This window comes from Sturnus vulgaris, chromosome 22, assembly GCF_052056855.1.
Source record: "Sturnus vulgaris isolate bStuVul1 chromosome 22, bStuVul1.hap1, whole genome shotgun sequence".
Taxonomy (NCBI): Eukaryota; Metazoa; Chordata; class Aves; order Passeriformes; family Sturnidae; genus Sturnus; species Sturnus vulgaris.
Window position 1 is genome coordinate 3,360,639 of NC_142264.1, and position 19,108 is coordinate 3,379,746.

At 47.7% G+C, this 19,108-nt stretch overlaps 2 protein-coding genes and 1 non-coding gene across 3 annotated transcripts; 1 reads left to right on the forward strand and 2 right to left on the reverse strand.

Moving 5' to 3' along the window:
* Positions 1–868: 868 nt before the first annotated feature.
* LOC148221416 (uncharacterized) lies at positions 869–3,252 on the reverse strand. Its single transcript, XM_088177491.1, has 3 exons — positions 2,634–3,252; positions 1,340–1,480; positions 869–1,174 (listed from the first exon to the last, which is right to left on the reverse strand). Exons 1-3 carry the CDS (start codon positions 2,707–2,709, stop codon positions 990–992), a joined length of 402 nt encoding a protein of 133 aa, XP_088033617.1. The 5' UTR covers positions 2,710–3,252; the 3' UTR covers positions 869–989.
* Positions 3,253–5,506: 2,254 nt separating this feature from the next.
* On the forward strand, positions 5,507–5,634 carry LOC148221417 (U6atac minor spliceosomal RNA). Its single transcript, XR_015808126.1, has one exon. It is a non-coding gene; the product is annotated as a U6atac minor spliceosomal RNA (small nuclear RNA).
* Positions 5,635–6,921: 1,287 nt separating this feature from the next.
* WDR5 (WD repeat domain 5) lies at positions 6,922–18,403 on the reverse strand. The gene is made up of 14 exons (XM_014873295.2): positions 18,182–18,403; positions 16,420–16,607; positions 15,474–15,582; positions 14,117–14,190; positions 13,118–13,207; positions 12,439–12,528; positions 11,689–11,772; positions 10,854–10,909; positions 10,685–10,731; positions 10,456–10,531; positions 10,080–10,113; positions 9,283–9,357; positions 8,943–9,030; positions 6,922–8,048 (listed from the first exon to the last, which is right to left on the reverse strand). Exons 2-14 carry the CDS (start codon positions 16,498–16,500, stop codon positions 7,948–7,950), a joined length of 1,005 nt encoding a protein of 334 aa, XP_014728781.1. The 5' UTR covers positions 16,501–16,607; positions 18,182–18,403; the 3' UTR covers positions 6,922–7,947.
* Positions 18,404–19,108: the final 705 nt, after the last annotated feature.

Here is a 19,108-nt window from a genome sequence, read left to right on the forward strand (position 1 = left end):
CTTTTATTTTGGATCTTCAGAATCTGAACGTGTTTTGTATCAGTCCCAAGGTGTTTCTATTGGGAAGGTGCCTCAAATAATATTTTCAGTAGAGTTTTGGCTTGTTTTCTGATACACATCTGAGAAATGTCATCAAAAGCTGATGTTTTGCATGGAAAAGGTCTTTTGCAATACTTTTTTTTTTTTCATCTGAAGAAAAAATAGAATAAAAATATTTCATCCCTTTCTCACAGCGAGGTTTATGCTGTTTCCCTGGTGATAAAGGCACAGGGCTGGCTCTTGAGACAGATGCGTTTAATTCCCAGCTCTGCCGCAAACCCCCGCCATGACCTTGGAGCAGCCACTCAGGCTCCGATCCGCACGGGATGGGATTTTTCTGCTAAAGCTCCCGTTTGGCCTCTTCAGCTGGGAAAAAAAGAACATCTGAAAACCTCGCTGGTTTCACTGTCCCCCTCGCTGTCCCCCAGCCCAGCGCTCACCCCTCGTGCTGGGGATGCTGCCCTGCTCCATCCCGGAGCCCTGAGCCGGGATGCGGAGCGAGGGTCGCGGATGCCCTCTCGTGGGAAGAGCGGAGCTCGGCCGCTCTCCCGATCCCCGCGGGGGCGTGGGGAGACCCCCAGACTGCGCTCCCCGTACCCCGAGATGCTGCAGGTACCCCCAAACTGCGCTCCCCCTGCTCCAGGTTGCTGCGGGTACCCCTAAACCTGCGCTTTCCCTGCTCCAGAATGCTGCGGGTACCTCTAAACCTGCGCTCCTCCTGCCCCGAGATGCTTCAGGTACCCCCAAACTGCGCTCCCCCTGCCCCGAGATGTTGCAGGTACCCTCAGCCCCCGATCATCCCCGTGCGGGGACATCACTGACACCTTCCCAGGGTACAGCACCTTTTATTGAGGAGAGGGGAGAGGAGAGCGACCTGCCCAGCCCAGGAGCAGCCATGGGGGCTCCCCCGCTGCCAGCACCTGCATCCCGCATCCTCCACCCCGCGGGGCTCAGGACAGGAGCAGGGCAGCGAGGATGCAGGGCAGCAGGAGGTGGCCGGGGGGCTCTCGGGGGGCTCTGGGGGAGCTGTTGCACAGGTCGGTGTCGCAGCAGTGGATGCGGACCCCCGGCAGCTCCTGCTGCTGGCAGTGGCGGGAGGTGGCACAGCCGCTGGTCAGCAGGATGCCCAGGACCACTGGAAAGCAAGAACAGGACATCAGGGGTTCGGGCAGGGTGAAGGGGACGCTGTGACAGGCTGGCACAGGGGACAGGCCCCGTGTGGGGGGTGCAGGGTTGGGTTTTGGGGGGTGAAGAGCGGCCGGAGCAGCCCCCGCACCCCCAGCCCTGGGGGCGGACTCACCGCTCTCTGTTTTAATGCAGAAACGGTGCTTGAAGCCCTGGTGGGACTGGGAGCAGGTGATCACCTCGGGGTTGGAGCACCCCATGTCCACGTTCTTGGTGCCAACCACGATGTTGCAGCCGTAACACTGGAGTCCAGACACTAAACAAGAACCAGAAGAAACACGGCTGGATTTTTTTTATTCTTTTATTTTTTTTTTTTATTTTTTTTCCCGGGGGGAAAAGACTTCAACTCGTTCTGAGCTGCTCTCTACCGACGGCATCGCAGCGCTCCCTGCCTTGCCAAGTCGCATTAAGCCGGAGCCCGGAGCTGCCCGTCACTTGTTTACCCAGTGGGCCCGAAAATACAGACTCGTCTCCCACTAGAGGTCAGTGCAAAATCAGAGATTAGCGGAGATTTGAGCTGGGATCAAACTGTGGGAACAAGGGAGCTTTGAAACGGGGGGTGTGAAGAGTAGGTGAAACCTCATAACCACTCGGTCGGGTTCAGAAACTGCTTTTCCTGTTTTCACCGAATTTCTCCAGTTTAGCTGTGCCTGTTTTGGAGGTATTTACTCCAGAAGGATGGGGTTTATCAGCGTGGTTTGGTTTTCCCCCTGGACACAGCCCTGATGTTATCACAGGGTCTATCAGGAAGGCAAACCTGCTCGGAAACAGAAGGGAAATCCTCCTTCAGAGCACTGAGAGCCACTGTGCCTGTGACCCCGGGCCAATGGCCTCAGTGTGTCCCCAGGGCTTTGCACATTTTGCACTGGCGGCAGCTCAGCCCTTCCCTGCAGCCACTGTGTCTGAAAATTGCCACAATGGGAATTAAGCCATTTCTCAGGTTTCTTAAAAAAAAAAAAAAATACAAACAACAACTCCAAAAAGCCTTTAAAGGCTATTAATTTCCACCATCCACCTCTGTTGTGGAGGTTAAGGCAATCTCTGTTGATTAATCAGGTTGCTGCCCTTACCTTTCCTCATCTCTGAACAACGACCCAGAGCTCTCCTGTGCTCCCACAGGGTTTTGGGGGGTTCTGAGCACCCTCACACAGCCAGGCACTGCAAGGGGAGTCCCTGTCCCCGCCAAATCAGGGAAGAGGAGCCCAGGGGATCCCAAATCCTGGCACAGGGCCCTTTTGTACAAAACACGGTGACGTTACCTCCACCCTAAAACCACCGGCACGCAGCTGCATGGCTTGGCGTGGGAGCGCCCCTAAATTCACCCCGAGGATAAACGGGCAGCTCGGGTTTAGGGGGGATGTCAGCTACGACCCCAAAGCACGCCCCAGCCCGGGGAGAGCAGCACTCACCGTCCGGCAGGACGAACACCACGGTCAGCAGAGACAGGATCCCATGGGCGCCTCCGGGCATGTGTCCACAGAGCATGGGGGGCAGCTGGGGGGTCACCCAGAGCTCGGGGGTGAACACGGGGGATCTGGGGGTGCAGGATGAGATCTCCTCTCTTCCTGGTTCTTCACCCCAGCCGTCCTCGTCCTCGGAGTGTCCTCCTCACCTGCGAGCCCTTCCCGCGGGATTCAGGGAGGTGCCGTCGGTGCAGCAGGGATCTGGCTGCTCCCAGCCAGCCCCTGGCACCCAGGCTCCTTATGTCGATGCCGAATTTCTTCCCTCCTCTGGAGAAATTCCGCAATTCTTTCAGTTCATGCACAGACCTGAGTGCGTATGTGCTACCCTCAGTTATTTCTGTCCTATTTCCTCTGTCCACGATCACTTCCCATTAATACCACCGTGCAGCAGCTCTTGGAGAGAAATTCTCCCTAATCAAGATTTAGTTTTAAATCCACTTCGAAATCCTCTAATTCAGTTGGATTAGGCAGAAGGGGTTTGGGGAGATGTATGGTTTTACTTTTTTTTTTTTTTCCCATCTCTTTTTCCGCTCTGAGCTGCCTCATCTTCATGAACGGACCCACCGGCTTTCTGTGACATATTGTGCTATTTAAAGAGGAAAGGAATAATTTTATTAAAGAGAAGCAGTCAACTAATTTTAAATCCGAGACTTGACATCCTCTCACAAATTACGGCTCTGGGGATGGCCCTGGGGTTAAGGGGGAAACCTGAAGGAGAGGGAAGAGGGTTTGAATGGAATGTATTTACACACTAGAAAATAGTTGCCTTAATAAAGCAGGGAGAGTTAGAGCCAGCCCCGGGCTTGGATCAGCTCTGGAGGGAGCTGGGTGTGCCAGGGGCTTGGGGAGGGGACAGGGGGACAGCAGAGGAAAGGGCTGAGCACTGATGGCTCTACAGGGCCAGGTCACACCCACATGGGACACTAGGGATGTCACCAGCTGCAGGACCGGGCCCCAGCCCCCTGTTGGCTCCTCCCGTGCTGTCCCCACAAGCACAGCCCCAGCTCTCAGCGGAGCTAATGGGACTTGGAGAGCTAATGCTTACTAATAAGAGAGCGCGACTGAATGCACGGGATTAAAAAATTAAAATGACAAAATAAGCTGCTTATGTAGCTCATCCAGCAACTGCCTGCTAGCAGCACCTGAAATCCCCCACCCTGGGCACCCCAGCCCACCTCCTGTGCCAGACACAGCTCCCAGCCAGGCAGCCTTGGACCTGATCTCCAGCAGCATCTTCATTAGCAGGGATGCTGGTTTATATCTCACCAGGAGGCAGCACAAACTGATCCAAGGAGGGGCATGTACAGCTCAAGGGGGCAGCTGGCACCTGGCAGAAGTGCCCAAGAAATTCAGCTCATGGATTCAAATCCCTTAAACCACCCACGGCGTCTCGCTTGCCTCAAAACAATGTGATTGTAACAAATGTCTGACACAGTAAAGCCTGAAAGCCTGGGGGAGAAGGGATAAAAGGCAGGAAATGGGATTGATTTAAACGCATGCATAAATCAGAGCATTCAATAAGGAGGGGGAACTAACTTTTAATCCCCTAATAAACTCATCAGTTATCTGGAAGAGGCAGCCAGGAGCAGCCTGGGCTCTGTAGCAGTGATGAAGCGTCCCTGGAAGTGTCCAAGGAGAGCTGGACAGGGCTTGGAGCAGCCTGGGAGGCTGGAAGGTGTCCCTGCCCACGGCGGGGGGTTGGCATGGGATGATCTGTAAGGTCGCTTCCACCCCAAGCCGTTCTGAGAGTCTGTGATGCAGCAGCTGTGCACATCTGGCGGGGCCGCGCAAACCCCTGGGCGCTGCATCTGGATCCGCAGCCTCCTGCGGAAAAGCGGCTCCTCCGCTGGTCCTTCCCATCGGGAACCCAGCGGGAAGCTCTGGGACAGTCGCAGGGTCGGGGGATGGAGCAGCATCCCCTCCCTTTAGGGTGGGACCTGCAGAGGGATGCTGCGGGAGTAATCCCGCGGGGAACTGCAGCTCCCCGGGCTGGTTTGAGGTGTTGCAGAGCTCATTTAGAAAAATGTTTGCCTGGTTTTATCCCCTTGGGATGCCGAAGAGAAAGACCTTAAGAGAAGGGGGAAAAAAAACCCACCCAAGCTCTTCCACCGCTCCCACATCTGGATCTTGTAACTCGTATTTAGCTCTGACGGAACTCGGAGCGATTTACCAGCTCCGGGGCAGCGGGAACACATCGGGAATGGGGCTCCCTCCTGCACCGCTGCTCCGGCTGCGGGAGATTCCACCAGCACAGCCCGCGGTGCAGTCCCGCTGAAACCCGAGGTATATCCACGGAGAAAGCTCAAACCCCAGAGATACCCGGCGGGACGGCTCAAACCCGCGGGATATCCACGGGGAAAGCTCAAACCCGCGGGATATCCACGGGGAAAGCTCAAACCCTGCGCAGGTTACGCGGACCGGCCGCACACCCCGCGCCGAGCTCACCCCAGTGGCACCGCCCCGCCGGGGGCGGGACCCGAACCCGCGAACCTCGAGCTCGGCCGCCTCCGTCAGCGAGGCCGCAGCAAAGCCACGCGCAGCGCGTCACGGGGCTGGCGAAGAAACTCCGCCTTCTGAACGCTGACTGGCTGGTAGTGTGAATATATTAAAAGGAGTAGCGGAAAGCCCGCGTTTTGGCGATTTTAACCGAGATTTTTAGGTGTTTTAGGGCGAAACTAGGCTTTAGAGTAAAACTTTTTAGTGAGGATGAAAAGAGACGTCAAACCGAGGGAATAAAAAGCCCCAAATTTGGCTCACGCTGTCTTATATAGATATAGGTTGTGGGAGGTTTAAATAGGTTTGGGAGCAGGAAATGAGCCGTGTTGTATGAAAGGAGAGAAGGTTAGCACTCCCCTTGATAAGGATGGAAGGGGTCCCAGTGGCCTATACAACACGCATACGGTTAAGGCACTGCCACCTACTTCGTGGCATCTAACCATGTTTTTTTCGTTTTTATCCCTTTTCTTTTCTTTACTGGAGATGCTACAAGAAATTCAAAAAAGCAGCAGCGTGTTTTTTTAGTCACCCAGCTCGCGTTTTCTCTCAGTTTCGAAGTCGCCGGTGCGGCAGAGGCCCGCAGTAGAAACACAACCCAGGCACTCTCAGCCTGTACCTAAAATAAAGTTACACCTCCCCGACTGCAGCCCCTCCAGCCAGAACACAATCCTGATTTCCAGAGCTGTGCTTGAGCTAATCCTGGCCCTCCAACCACCACAGCCATGCCAGGCTGCACAGAATTAAACATAAGTAGAGCTCACAGCAATCGGCCCCAGCATTAATCCCAGGTGGGATATTAAGGATTTAAGCACAACCTTTATGAAGAGCAGCTTTACAGCAGATCCTTTACATTGGGGTTTTTTCTATCCCTGTTCAAGAGATTTCCTCGTGATAGCAGGAAATTCATCTCCCTTCATCACAGCTCTGTGTGACAGCAAAGCTGGGCAAGCAAAGCCCCTCACACACAGAGATATGAGAAGCACGATGACAGGAAATATTTCTGAATCAACATTATAATGCTTTACTGGAGTAAAATTCCACCTTCTCCATGCTGTAAAGCAGCACAGCCACATCTTGCATTGAAGTTTCACTGGCTTCAAGAAAACGGCTCAAAAAAAATCATCAGTTGATCATTTTAGCAGTGACACCAAGTCTAGACACATTGTCCCTTCCTGGGGATAATGAAAAACCTCCAAAGGCAGTGATATTATTAATAGCCATTTTAGCAGCTCAACATGAACTCTATTTTTATATTTTAAAAAGAAAACCTATGCCTCACGTCTCACAGCTCTTTTTCTCCAAGGGTTTCAAAGCAAGGCAGCCTCAGAGCAGCACTCCAGAAGTCGGGACTGTAATTGATTTGCTTTTATTACCAAGCACATGAGGTAAATACAAAAATAAAAAGAGGTTTTGCTTCACCAGGAGCAAAATATCCCCTTGCAGCAGAACCCTCAGGGTGCAGTAAAACTTGTGCCTCTGTGTATTTGTTACCCAGCACAAAGTAAATCCTGCAAGGACAAGGCTCAAGCTCTCTATCAGGGGTTGTAGCAATGGTGTCAGCTCATTCCTTCTCCTTTTATTAAATAAATTTGGACTTGTGTTTGTTCCTCTTTTTCTCCACATCCTCCTCATCCTCCCTCATTGCTTTCTACAGAAAACATTTCCCCTTAAAAATGTTTTTAAGAGAAGCTTCCATGGACACAGACACTTCACACGAGCACACTCTTAACCACAAACATACACATAAAATCCCACCTTTTTATTATGGCACATGGTATTTTTCTGGATGTGTAAATACCACATGGATATGACAAAAAGGGAAAGAAATACCAATGCTGAGATAGATACAGAGTCATGCCATTTGCAATACAGCTTCATACCATGGATTGCCAAGATACAAAAAGTCTGGGTTTGTTTCTTTTTACATTGAAATAACTTTACAGTGTTCTGTGAGTCGGCTTTAGAAACAAAAGAGGCAAAATAAAAAAAAATTAAAATATGCTGAGAACAACTACAAGCAGGATTCATTTTAATGGTTAACAGAAGAACTGTAACTTTGCTCTAGAACAGCATCTATTAAACACACGTAACAAGAGGTAAGCAACTATACAGAAGGTAAGAGATTCCACCACAGGAGTCAAGTCAGGGGCAGGAAAAGGGAAATCTGGAACTGCATGGTTTTATTTGGTCACAAAGTTTGAGTTGAGTGTTTTAAAATGAAGCACCCTTAAAGATGCAGTACTCCTATTTAAAACAATACAGAAACTTCCCAAGAGACTAGAACCTACATTCTGGAAAAAAAAAAACCAAAAAAAACTTAAAAAATTAAAAAATAAAAAAAAATTAGACATATTTTTAAAAAATTCCACACATCTCTAGGCTTGTGACTTAACTTACTGGTACAAAGTAGACTGGCAGCTCTTCCTTAAGCAGCAACAGTGCCCAGAAGCAATGCCATCAGAAAATACAGTATCTTTGGGGTGTCCAAGGATTCTGACTCCACATCAGAATCATCCATTTGTCTGCCAAAACATTAGGCAAGAAAAGGAGACACTGCATTTTTTTTTTTTCCACCACATTGCCCAGCTCTAGCAGAGCTAAGATGTTTTCTTTGGGCCAAGACTAACAGAAACCACTTTATCAAATATTCTTCAGGTTTCCTGCCAAACTGGATTTATGGGTGTTTTTATTTTTTAATAATTTTTTTAAAAACATTTTTTTGTTGTTGTTTTTCCTGACAGTCTCTAAAGCAATCCTGGAACGTTTAACAGTCACTCTTCCACAGTTTAATTGTTTTGTCGTTTTCTAGTGCTGCTGATGCAATGATGTTTTCTGTTGGGTGACAAGCTGTGGAGATGACAACATCTGAGCAAAAAGAAAAGAGAGAAAAATGAAATTATTTATATCTGGTTCATGGCAGGCATTTCTGAAAATTAGCAACCGTGTTTTATTAAGCCAAGTTATTATTTCCTGGTAGCAGAATTAAATGTGTTATTTGTAAATATCTTATAACTGTTGCTCCTCTGTGAGAGGAAATAGAAGCAGGAAAGAATTGAGGGCAGTAGGAAAGTGTTTGACAGGTTTCAAAAGGTGAAAACTCTCTAGATTCGAGTTCTCACTTCTATCAGATCATGTCAGACAAAGCTGACTCAAAACTCAGGTCAGTTTTTTTGTCATTTCCAACATCCTGCTCAGTTTGTAGTTAACACTTCACCTTCAGAGCCTGAAAATGAAAATCTGCTGCCACTGCCTTCCTTACACTCCAAATTACTGGGATCCAGCTCCAAGTAAAGAAGTGAGCACACTGAGATTTCAGTTAAACCTCTGCTCTTTTCCAGGACTCAGACTGAAATACCCACCAGGGAACATCTCATGGTTCAAGACCAGGCCCATGCACAGACATTTCCAGACCACATCAATCCTTATCCTTGGGAGCTGCAGCTCTGGAAGGTGTTACCAGACCATTCACTCATTAATGTTATGAGACAATTCAATATTAAATATCATGACCAGTTCTGTGCTCAAGCAAATTTCCATTGCAAGCTGATGTCAAAGTTCTGACAGTTGAAGAAGAAAACATTTTCAATGCTCATAAAACTCTTCATAAAAAAGAGCAAAACTCCCAGGGTTCAATTAAGCTTCAGCCACACAAGAATTTATGGGTCTGAAAGTCAAAATTGGTATTGAGAGAAAATGCTCAGGCTAAGCCTGATGATATGAGGGATATTTCATCAATAAAAACAGAATCCTCTCCCTCACCTGTGTGTCCTTGTAGTTTCTGTACAATCTCTTTTGTCTGAAGGTTCCAGATATAAACCAGGTTGTCTTCTGAACCAGACACAATCCACTGGAGGGGCAGAGAGAAAACACAGTTATCTGAATCTTTCTGATCCATCTCCAAGTGCTGTTTCTCAGTAAACATTTCATTTTTGTCACGTGAAAGGGAGAAGCTGAAAAAGTCAGGAAACCTGACAGTGAACCCACCTAGAGCCACAGAAACCAGAGGAGGTTTCCAGCCCCAAAAATCCTCTTTTTTATCTACAGAGAGGAGCAGGAAAAATGCACATAGGTAAGAATAAATCATCAGATCAACACCAACCTTTCCACCAGTGACAGAGAAATTGGCAAATATGCAGTACTTCTCATTTTTGTGTCCTGTGTACGTCTTCAGGCACTGCAAGGGAAGAGCCACAGGACATTAGGGCAGCTGGGAGGGAGTTTGCTCAGTCAAGGACAAACTTTCTGAGAAAAAAAGACTAAACACATCAGTCTGTGTTTCCCACCCTGCCAACTGATGTACAGGATGCAGATGCTCTGCTCTAAAACTCTAAAACTCAAAACAAAGCCCTAAATTTGTCCCATCACAACAGTGAAAGAGATCAAAGGCAATTTATTGTTCATGAAGAGAAAAATGCAGAAATATTGCTGTGCTTAATTCTCAGGGCTATGAAGAAAGCAAGTATTTTATTTTCTTTTTTTTTTTTTTTCTTTTCTAACACATCTTTAGTCAGAATCACAGAATAGTTTGAGTTTGAAGGGACCTTTAAAGGTCTGCCATGGGCAGGGACACTTTCCACCATCCCAGGGTGCTCCAAACCCCATCCAGCCTGGCCTTGGGCACTTCCAGGGATCCAGGGACAGTCACAGCTTCTCTGGGCACCCTGTGCCAGGGCCTCAGCACCCTCCCAGGGAACTTTTTAACCTGAGTCCACTTTTTTTTTAGTTTAAAACCATTAGTCCTTGTACTGTTGCAACAGGCTCTGCTAAAAGTTCATCCTGTCCACTGAAGGGGGATACACACTCTTTTCTGTAGTACTCATATGTTGTTTAAAAATCACATGTAAAATCCAATTTTCCTAAAAGCTTAGTTAAGTCTACATAAAGAGAAAGAATTACCTTTCCTTTGCTGTAGTCCCAAAGTTTAAGAGTGCTGGAAAAAAAAAAAAAAAGAAAAACCAACATTTTAGTTCTTGGGTGGTTTCTTTTTTTTTTCCTATCTGAAAAGTTCCTAGCAGCTGAAAAATGTTTCTCCAGACCAGAGTTCCAAAAGTCTACATGAATCCTTTCAGCCTGGCTTTGGAATGCAGGGGTAGTTAACCCCAAAATATTAATTTTACTGCCATGCCATTCACATTCTCCTCCACAATAAAACACTATATATGAAGTCATTTATTATCCTTACTATGGCAGCCAAAAAGAAAAATAAAGCATCACCTGATACTCCAAATTTCAAACTTGTGTGTTCTTCTTTATTTTTTTTTTTAATACTTACTTGTCCAAAGTTGCAGCTAATATGTATTTGCCATTTGGTGAGAACTTCACAAAAGACACAGGAGGGTTATCATCATCTACAGCAAAATTAAAATCAGTGTTACAAAATGCAAGGCTGTGTTGTCTCACTGACAGAGGGTTTCTTTTGACATTCGTTTTTTAATAGTTTCTCTGAAACACAGAGAATCTGTGTGAAAAATAGAGCCCAGAAAAGAAATATTTCTACTTACCAATCAGTGTTTTCAAGCACTGGCCTGATGCTGTATCCCAGATTCGACTGTTAAAAAACACACAAAAATTATTATTTGGATTGAAATCTTTTATTACAATTTTAACATTACAAATACAAAAAAAGTATTTCTAAAATTCAAAAGGTGCAGAGAAGAAATAACCACTTACCAGAGTCCATCATAGCTACTTGACACTATCAGGGATCCATCACGATTAAAATGCACCTGCAATATTATTAATAGTAATGATTAAAACGAATAATTTTACTGATGTTCATAAAGATCAAATGTTTAAGCTCCACTTCAAGTCCTTATTTTCCATTTCTGACATGAGCAGAAACAAACCTGAAGACAGAACCTGATTATTTTAAGGGCATGGAAAAGAACCTCTTACATAGCCATTTATATGTTTTAAAGTAATTTTCTGCTATTTCTATCTAAAGAACAATTCTTTAGAATTATTACTATTAAGAGATATTTGTAAATGTGAAATATCTTTTACACATGGCAGAACAACCATGTTAGAACAGCCAGAGTTCAACATATGTGAGGCTCAGATTTTTTTTAAATGTTCTTCATTTCAAAGACATTAAGAGTTGAACAACTCCTGGTGAATTTTCCTTCATTCCAATGGATATTGCTGCATTTCAAGCTCATTTCTCCTGTGAAATGACTGGGATTTAAAACAGGAGTGCTCTATGGAACAACACAAAAGCAAAAGAAATACAGGTTGCTCTCTGAGCATCAAGTGCCACAAATTTGTGTCCCAGAATGACACTCAGGCATGCCTGACCTTTGCAGCCAGGACTAAAATCCACACTGATCTTGGAGAAAACACCACTCACTCCATTCCCCCTGAGCAATGGCCACTGGCAGCAACCACAGCCCAGGCTGGACACTGTGCAAGGGCTTGGTAGCAGAGCACAAAGTCACCTCTCTGCAGGGGCAGGAGAGGAGCTCTGCCAACAAAACAAGCATTTGTGTGTTCACTGATCAGGACTTACAGCTGAAACTGGGTCAGAGTGAGCAGGCAACGTCTTGAGGCACTTCCCTGTTTTCACATCCCATATCCTCACGCTTTCATCAAACTGCAGAGGGAAGAGAGGCACCAGGGGATTTAGTCAAGGCATTCAGGTACAGCTTGGCTACAGCATGAAATCTTATCCCAGCTGGGTCAGAAAGCTCAGGACACAACCAAGAGTTTGGCAACAGCTCCCTGATCTCCTTGTCTCCATGTAGGACATTGAGGATGGATTTTGTTTTTCTCCAAGCAAACACAGCAGGGGCAATGCACAGCTCACCTGACTACAAGCTGTGTTTGTATGTGTTTGAGAGGGAAAACACAATTGAAATGGGCTGTGGGATTCATGTTCTTTCAGTTAATATTGTTTTCAAACCATGATCTGACCCAATCTGCAGAGGGAGAGGTGATTAGAAGTCATCCTTTAGATAAATGAGAATCCAGGTGATTAGAAACTCTAAGTTGTACTATAAATTCTGCAATCACTACTTATAAATTGTACTACATCAATCCTGCCTGCAGAAATCCTGTGCCATTCTAATCATAAATTAGTGTGCTACACTAATCATAATAATCTGTTAAGAAAATAAAGCTGTAATTGTAACTATGATTTAATGCCATCATCATTCTGCCAAGGATCCCTAAAGAACCTGTCTGTCCCTTTAGTGACAAGTGACAGAGTGTGCAGTACTTGCTTCCCACAAAAGGAAAAAAAAAATTAAAAACCACTCACTGAGCCAGAAACGATGAGGTTTGACTGAGGGTTGAAATTGCAGCAGAAAACGTAGTTACTGTGCCCTTTCAATGTCTTTAAGCACTTACCCTGAAATAAAATTCAGGAGAGTTAAATACACAGCATCACCCAGCACCATAAAAGCACCCAGAGAGACCACATTAAGGTTAATCACTGTGCAGCACAGAAAAAAAACCATCTCTAACCCCAGGTTTAGATGGGCAGAGGGCCAGCTGCAACAGAGCAGGAAAGAAAAGAACAATATAAAACCATCATAAAGATTGCAGACGAGGTGCAAACCCTTTGGGCAGCTCAGGAGGATCCAAACCATTTAACATTCCTAAATCAAAACACAACCAAATTATCCAGTTCTCCCTGTCATGAGAGAATGGGGGGGTGAAAAGCAGAAATAAGTGTGGCTGTGATAAGAAATTACAAAAAGATTTCATCTGAGAGGCTTTTTGCTGTGGTTCTATCTCCATCATCAGGCTTTAGTGCTCTCTCAGAGCATAACAGGCTCCTCAGGGTATCCACAAGCATCCCACTCTCTCCAAGAGCAGACAGCACCATTCATTCATCCTCACAGCCCATTCACCAGCTTGTTACAAGCAGGGACACAAGTGAAGAAGGCAATGCTGGAGGAAAATGAAGGTAAATAAATAATAGTTGCTGCCCTTACCGAGCTTACATCCCATATTTTGAGAGTTTTGTCATCGGAGGCAGAGACAAGGAGGTTGGAATCTGATGACCAAGCAACATCAGAGATCCCCTAAAACAAAGGAAAACAATTCTCTTCTCAGCTCTGTTTGTTCATCCACAGAAAAGTGGAAAACACAGACTGCACATTCCCAGCAGAAGTTTGAATGAAAATTCAGCACTGAGAGTCAGGAATTCAGTGATTTTGCTGGGTTAAGAGCTCCTCTAGCACAAGTTAATTTTAAGCTGAGCCACATACTCTGAGAACATCAGTAGCTTGTTCACACAGTTCTCACTGTGGCCACCAAAATCCTTTGTTGGAATTCCTAAATAGAATGCTCATAAATTAATCTGAGTAAGTGGCTTTTCTTCATGACAAATGGCTCCTCTTTACAGTCCAAGTCCCCAAAGGCTTGAGAAGATTCCAGCGGATTTTCTTTTGATAAATCTTCATTTTTGCTCATGAAACTTCAGCACATAAAAAAAAAACTTTAAAAAAAAGGAAAACCAAAGGGCTTGGGAGTTTTATGTTTTCTTTAGAACTTTGCAGAATGAGTAAGTGTTGTGTTTATGTAGGCAAACCCACAAGAAAAATTTAATCTCCTTAAAAGGCAAGTGTTTTGTTCCTTATACAAAGGAAAGATGGAACAGGACACAGTGTTAGAACTCACAGGGATTTTCACCCAGGAATTCTCTGTCCTGTGTCTGAGGTGGGCTCTCCTGAAATTCAGGGACACAAGAAGCTGGCAGGGCACTGGGAATGCAGGTATTCCATGAGCAGCCTGCACTCCACCCATATTCCCAGCCTGCCCCAATATTACTCCAGCAATTCCAGGACTATATAAACAAAAAACTGCAAAACAAGACTGAAGAACAAACCTTCTACACAGGCAGAACTAACCAAGAATGGAAACTTCTGAATGAGGAAAAGAAAGCAAAATTCTTCCCAGCTAAATTCCCACAGTAATCACCTCATACTTACCAGTTTATGACCAGATATTGTTTTTTCAAACTTGCCATCATACGCTCCCCAAATTTTAATGAGTTTGTCAGCAGCTGGAAAAGAATGTGCCAGTTCAGAGGTGAATTAACAGCATTACCAGAGCTGTCCCTCCCAGGTGAAAGGAAAGAAGTTAACTGTGGCTCTGGGCAGTTCTCCCTCCCCAGGCAGACCTCAGGGAAGGAGGTGATATGGAATTGGTGAAGAACAGCTTCCTACACAGCACTCTGCAGCAGCTGAGGTTACATAAGCTGCCTGGAATGCAGAGACACTCCAGCAGCTTTAGTTTCTCTCTTGACAACTTGGGTTTCTACTTTTGTTTTAGATTGCCAGTGGTAAAAGTAGTGCTGATCCACGGGAATGCTTGAAAGGCTTTTGCTCCAAAAAGAACAATAATTACACCACAAGCTGGAGTGAATGGATGCCTGCAGAAACCCAAACATATTATCCATGGTAACTTGCAAAACAAGTCAGAGAAAAAGTTGCTATTTGCCAGATATAGTTTGGAAAACATGTTCAGGGGAGAGGGGAGGGGGACTCAGATGGGGACACTGTAAGAATGATTTGTATGGCACAGTGCACTGGTTTATTGAGGCTGTTTGCAGTGGAGTCAAAGCCCCAAGCCATTCCCATGTCTGGAAGATGTTCCAGTGTCCCTCACTGTCATATTCAACATTTCCAGCTGCCCTTTCCCTACACATGGGTCCTCTCTGGATCACTGACAGTCACACAAGCACATTTTCAATGCAAAGCTGTCAAGCAGTGCTGAACACCAAAAAAACCCTTATGAAATACCAAAGCTGACAGAAAAGGAACTTGTTCTATCACTTAAGAGAGCAAGCAGTGAAACATTATTTGTAACAACTTTCTGCACTTCACTGGGGCAATTAAAGCCTCTGAGTGCCAACCACCACAGGCACACAGGACAGAGCATAAGAACACAACTCTGCAGCCCAGCAGCACTCTCCTTATTTCCCACAGGCAAGTTCTGCCTTCAGATTCTGTGCACAAAGTTTTAAATTAAGAGCTTAAGTTTCTAATGATAAAGAAAAGCACAACGGTTTCCTCTGCACAGGAAAGAATCCTGCATTGGTTTTTGCCCACTTGCTCAGTAAGGAAAGCTGAACAGGTGAGGGCTCTCCTGGCAATGCAAAAACCCAGTGCTCAAAGTAACAAAACTTAAATCAAATTATCTTGAAGAGTGACAGCTTTGGTATCACTTTTAAGAAAAACCATGACATGACATCCCTCCTCTCCCTGCTGAAGGTAGCACTGCAGACAGGCCCTTTTCAAAGCCCCCATTTCTGCTTGAAATGAGAGAAAAGCAAGCAATACTTACAGGAGCTGGCAAGCCACTCTCCATTAGGACTAAACTTGACTGATGACACTGCCTTGGTGTGTCCTGCTAACGTGAACTTGAGAGCATAGTTTGGCTTTACTGGGGCAGGCTGGAAGAAACATATTTATGAATGAGTTAAATTCCAAATTGAGTATCTCAGTGGTCAGATCTGATCAGTACAGAGGAATGGACCACGTGGATGCTCACCATAACAGATCCCAGCATTTACATCACATTTACATTCCCATTCCCCTCCAAATTCAAAAAACAACCAAACAAAACAAGCACCCTTTCAGTCTGGGGCCTCACTGCTCCAAGCACAACACCAAGTCAGCCCTGAGGTGAATTCCATCCAAGCCAGTAATCAACAGGTGAGAATCATCCAGCAGCCCAACCACAAAGTGCCTGACACTCTTGATATTGATCTGTGCAGTGCTTTCAAGTGTTTGCATATTCACCCTGATCAGGAATTAAACCACAGGAAAATACCTCCATGCCCCTAAAATCCCACTTTTACCCTTTGAAAAGGCCTCATATTTATACAGCAACACCTCCTTTGAGTATCTCCAGCTTCAAAGAACCTGAATAACTGTTTCCCCACTCCACAACTAGAGATTCACCAATTCTCCAGCATTCCAAGGATACAAACAAACAGCCTTTGTCATGATCAAAATGACAAGAAGCACTTCACTAGTGAGAACTTCCCCAAAATCAAAAAAACAAAAAAGAAAAATTAGCACCACAGCAGTGCTGCACTCCATCCACTTTTCCCATAAAATCCCCAGCACGAGACAACAGCAGAAACAGCCACACGGAAAAGATCTCAATTTTATATTAATAATCTTAATAACAGGAGAATTCAAAACCCTGGTTCAGGTCTGGCTGCTGAGTGTTCAGGTAGTCCCAGGTGTTTTTACAGGGATGTTTTTTGGGGCCCCACACACACCTTGCTCTGATTGGTCGAGGAGGAAGGAGTAGATTGTGTTTTGGTGGATTCTGCATCTGGCTTCTTTTCTTCTGTTGCCATGGTTCTGGAGCTGGCAAATGAGACTTATGGGTGCTTGAAGGGGAGAATGAATGTGCTGCTTCAAAAGGCAGCTCTTGCCACCGAGAGAACCACGCTGAAAGGAAAACCTGGAAGAAAAACAAAATATTCTCATTAGCTGTCAAAAAGATTCTCAGCATGCACGAGAGTGGGATTGGTCAAAGCACAGGTTGCCAGAAACCAGTATGAAAACCCCTATTTATTATCTGTTGAACAACACAGCAGTATTTTAGGCTTTCAGACCTACTTATGTGCAAGACCAAGAACTCAAGCCATGGCCTTTGATCACTCCTTGGAAAGCTTTTTCCAAACAGAAGTACAGCACAAGAGCTTTGAGGTGTGGCAGGGTTTTCATACTGCAGACCCCAAAACACTTGTAACAAGTACTTAGCTCAGGGTAAATACAGTAGTTTGTATGGAAGATGGAAGGAACAGTTCAAGGCCTTTCTATCTTAATTTATTAAACCAGAGAGTAAGAGATGATAAGGAAAACAAAAAATAACGGGCACTTCAAAAGTTTGAGACCTCACTAGATTCCTTTCACCTCAGAATGTGAATATTTTGGTGTCATATTTCCCTGCTGAAAGGTCCGAGCATCAAACCATCCCCTTCTCCACCCGAGACTTCCCTGACTGGCAGCAGCCTTGGATCAGCCTCTCCAGACTCGCTTTCTGTAACAAGACCTGATGGAGTGCAGTGCCAGGATTCTGTAATCGGGGCTGATGCTGCAGAGGGAACAAATCTCCACTGCAGCTCAGCCACATTTCAGCTCAGGAACAGAATCACCCCCGGCTCACACTGTCAGGATTTGCCTTCTAAGTGCCTTTGCAACATCGCAGCTCCTTTTGCTGGTGGCAGCACATTTGGGAGCGAAAGCGTTTGCTCTCAGGATCCACTGGCATTCCAAGCATCTCCTTCCCGACAGGGTGCAGAGCAGGGCGCTACCAGTTGCCTGCGGGCTGTGCCCGGTGTGGGGAGATCCCAAAATCCCAGAATGGGCCAGGCTGGACGGGAGCACAGGATCTGCTCCAGCAGGGCCATCCGAGAGCACATGGCACAGGAATTGCATCCTGACTATCTCCGCTCAGGGACACTCCCCGGCCAATCTGGGGGGGGCCACAACAAGAAATTAAACTTTCCTAACGCAGATCCCGACTCCTTTTCATCTGGAACTCATCTGGGAAGTCGAGCGAGCCCGCAGCGCGCTGCCAAACCACCGCAGCATCGCTGCCCGGGCCCGGGCGGGCTCCGTGCCCGGGGGGCTCCGAGCCCAGCGCATCCCCCGCCACCACACACGCGGTACCGATCACACCCCCCGAGCCCCCCCCACGAGCCCCCGGCCCCGAACCGCCCTTCCCTCGCTCTGGAATGTGGGGGGAGCTCCCCGTGGAGAGCCCGAATGTGGGGAGGGGGTGACCGGAGGGGTCCCCACGCGGCCGGGGGAGGGCGGGGGCCGGGCTGGGGGCGCGGGGCCGGGGGGGGAAGGGAAGGGGAGCGGGCGGGCTCCGCGCGCGCTGCCTGAGGGGAGGCGGCGGCGGCGCCGCGCGCGGGCAACGGCGGTGCGGGAGAGCCCCGGGCGGTGCGGGAGACGAGGAGCAGACGGGAGAGGAGGAGGAGGAGAAGGAGAAGGAGGAGCCGCCGCCTCGCTCTCTCGGTGACTTACCGGGGGATGGGGATGGGGAAAGGGGAGCGGCCGCCGCCTCCTCCGCGGCGAGGGAGGAGCGCGGCCGCGGGAGGGGAAAGGGGGGAACGCGGCGGCGGCGGCGGCGGGTCCGGGTCCGCCAGGCGGGGAATGCGGGGCGGCGCCTGCGCGGAGCGGGCCGGAGGCCGCACAATGCCGCTCTCTCCCGGGAGCGCTACGGCGCGGCCCGAGAGCCAAAAGAGCGGCGCGAGTGCGCGCACGGGCGGGGCCAGCTCCGCGGCGCCGTGCCCGCCCCTTCCCTCCCCTCATTCCTTTCCCTCGCCTCCTCCTTTCTCTCCTTTCCCTCCTTTCTCTGCTTTCTCCGTTCCCTCCCGGCGCTCCCGCTCGCTGTGGGGAGCGCCCTGTCCGTGCGGCCCGCAGCCGTGCCGCTGTGGCGTTCCCGTGTGGCAAGCGGGGCTCGTACGGAGCGGGATGGGGTGGCCAGGGCGCTGCTGCCGTGGCCCGGGGGCCGTTGAGCCCGGCTGAAGGGGGTTAGGTGTCGTTGGGCCCCGTTGGGTTCACCCCCATAAAAGCGGCTGCGAGAAGGGCAGGCCAATCCACCCGGCAGTAATGTCTATAATAATGTCTGTATAATGGCTATAATCTCAATAATAATGTCTGTAAAGTGGCGGTCGGGCTCTTCTCCCCGGCAGGGTATGGGGAGTCATCCTCAAGCTGTGCCAGGGGAGGTTCAGGCAGGACGTCAGGGGGAATTTCTTCATGGAAAGTGGTGTCAAACCTTGGATCAGAGGGAAATATTAAACATTGGGGCAGCCCAGGGAGGTGGCGGAGTCCCCAACCCCGGGGGTGTTCAAGGACGTGGCTCTCAGTGAAATGATTTAATTGACAAAGTGATGATCAATCAAAGGCTGGACTCGATGATCCCAGAGGTGTTTTCCAACCTAAGTG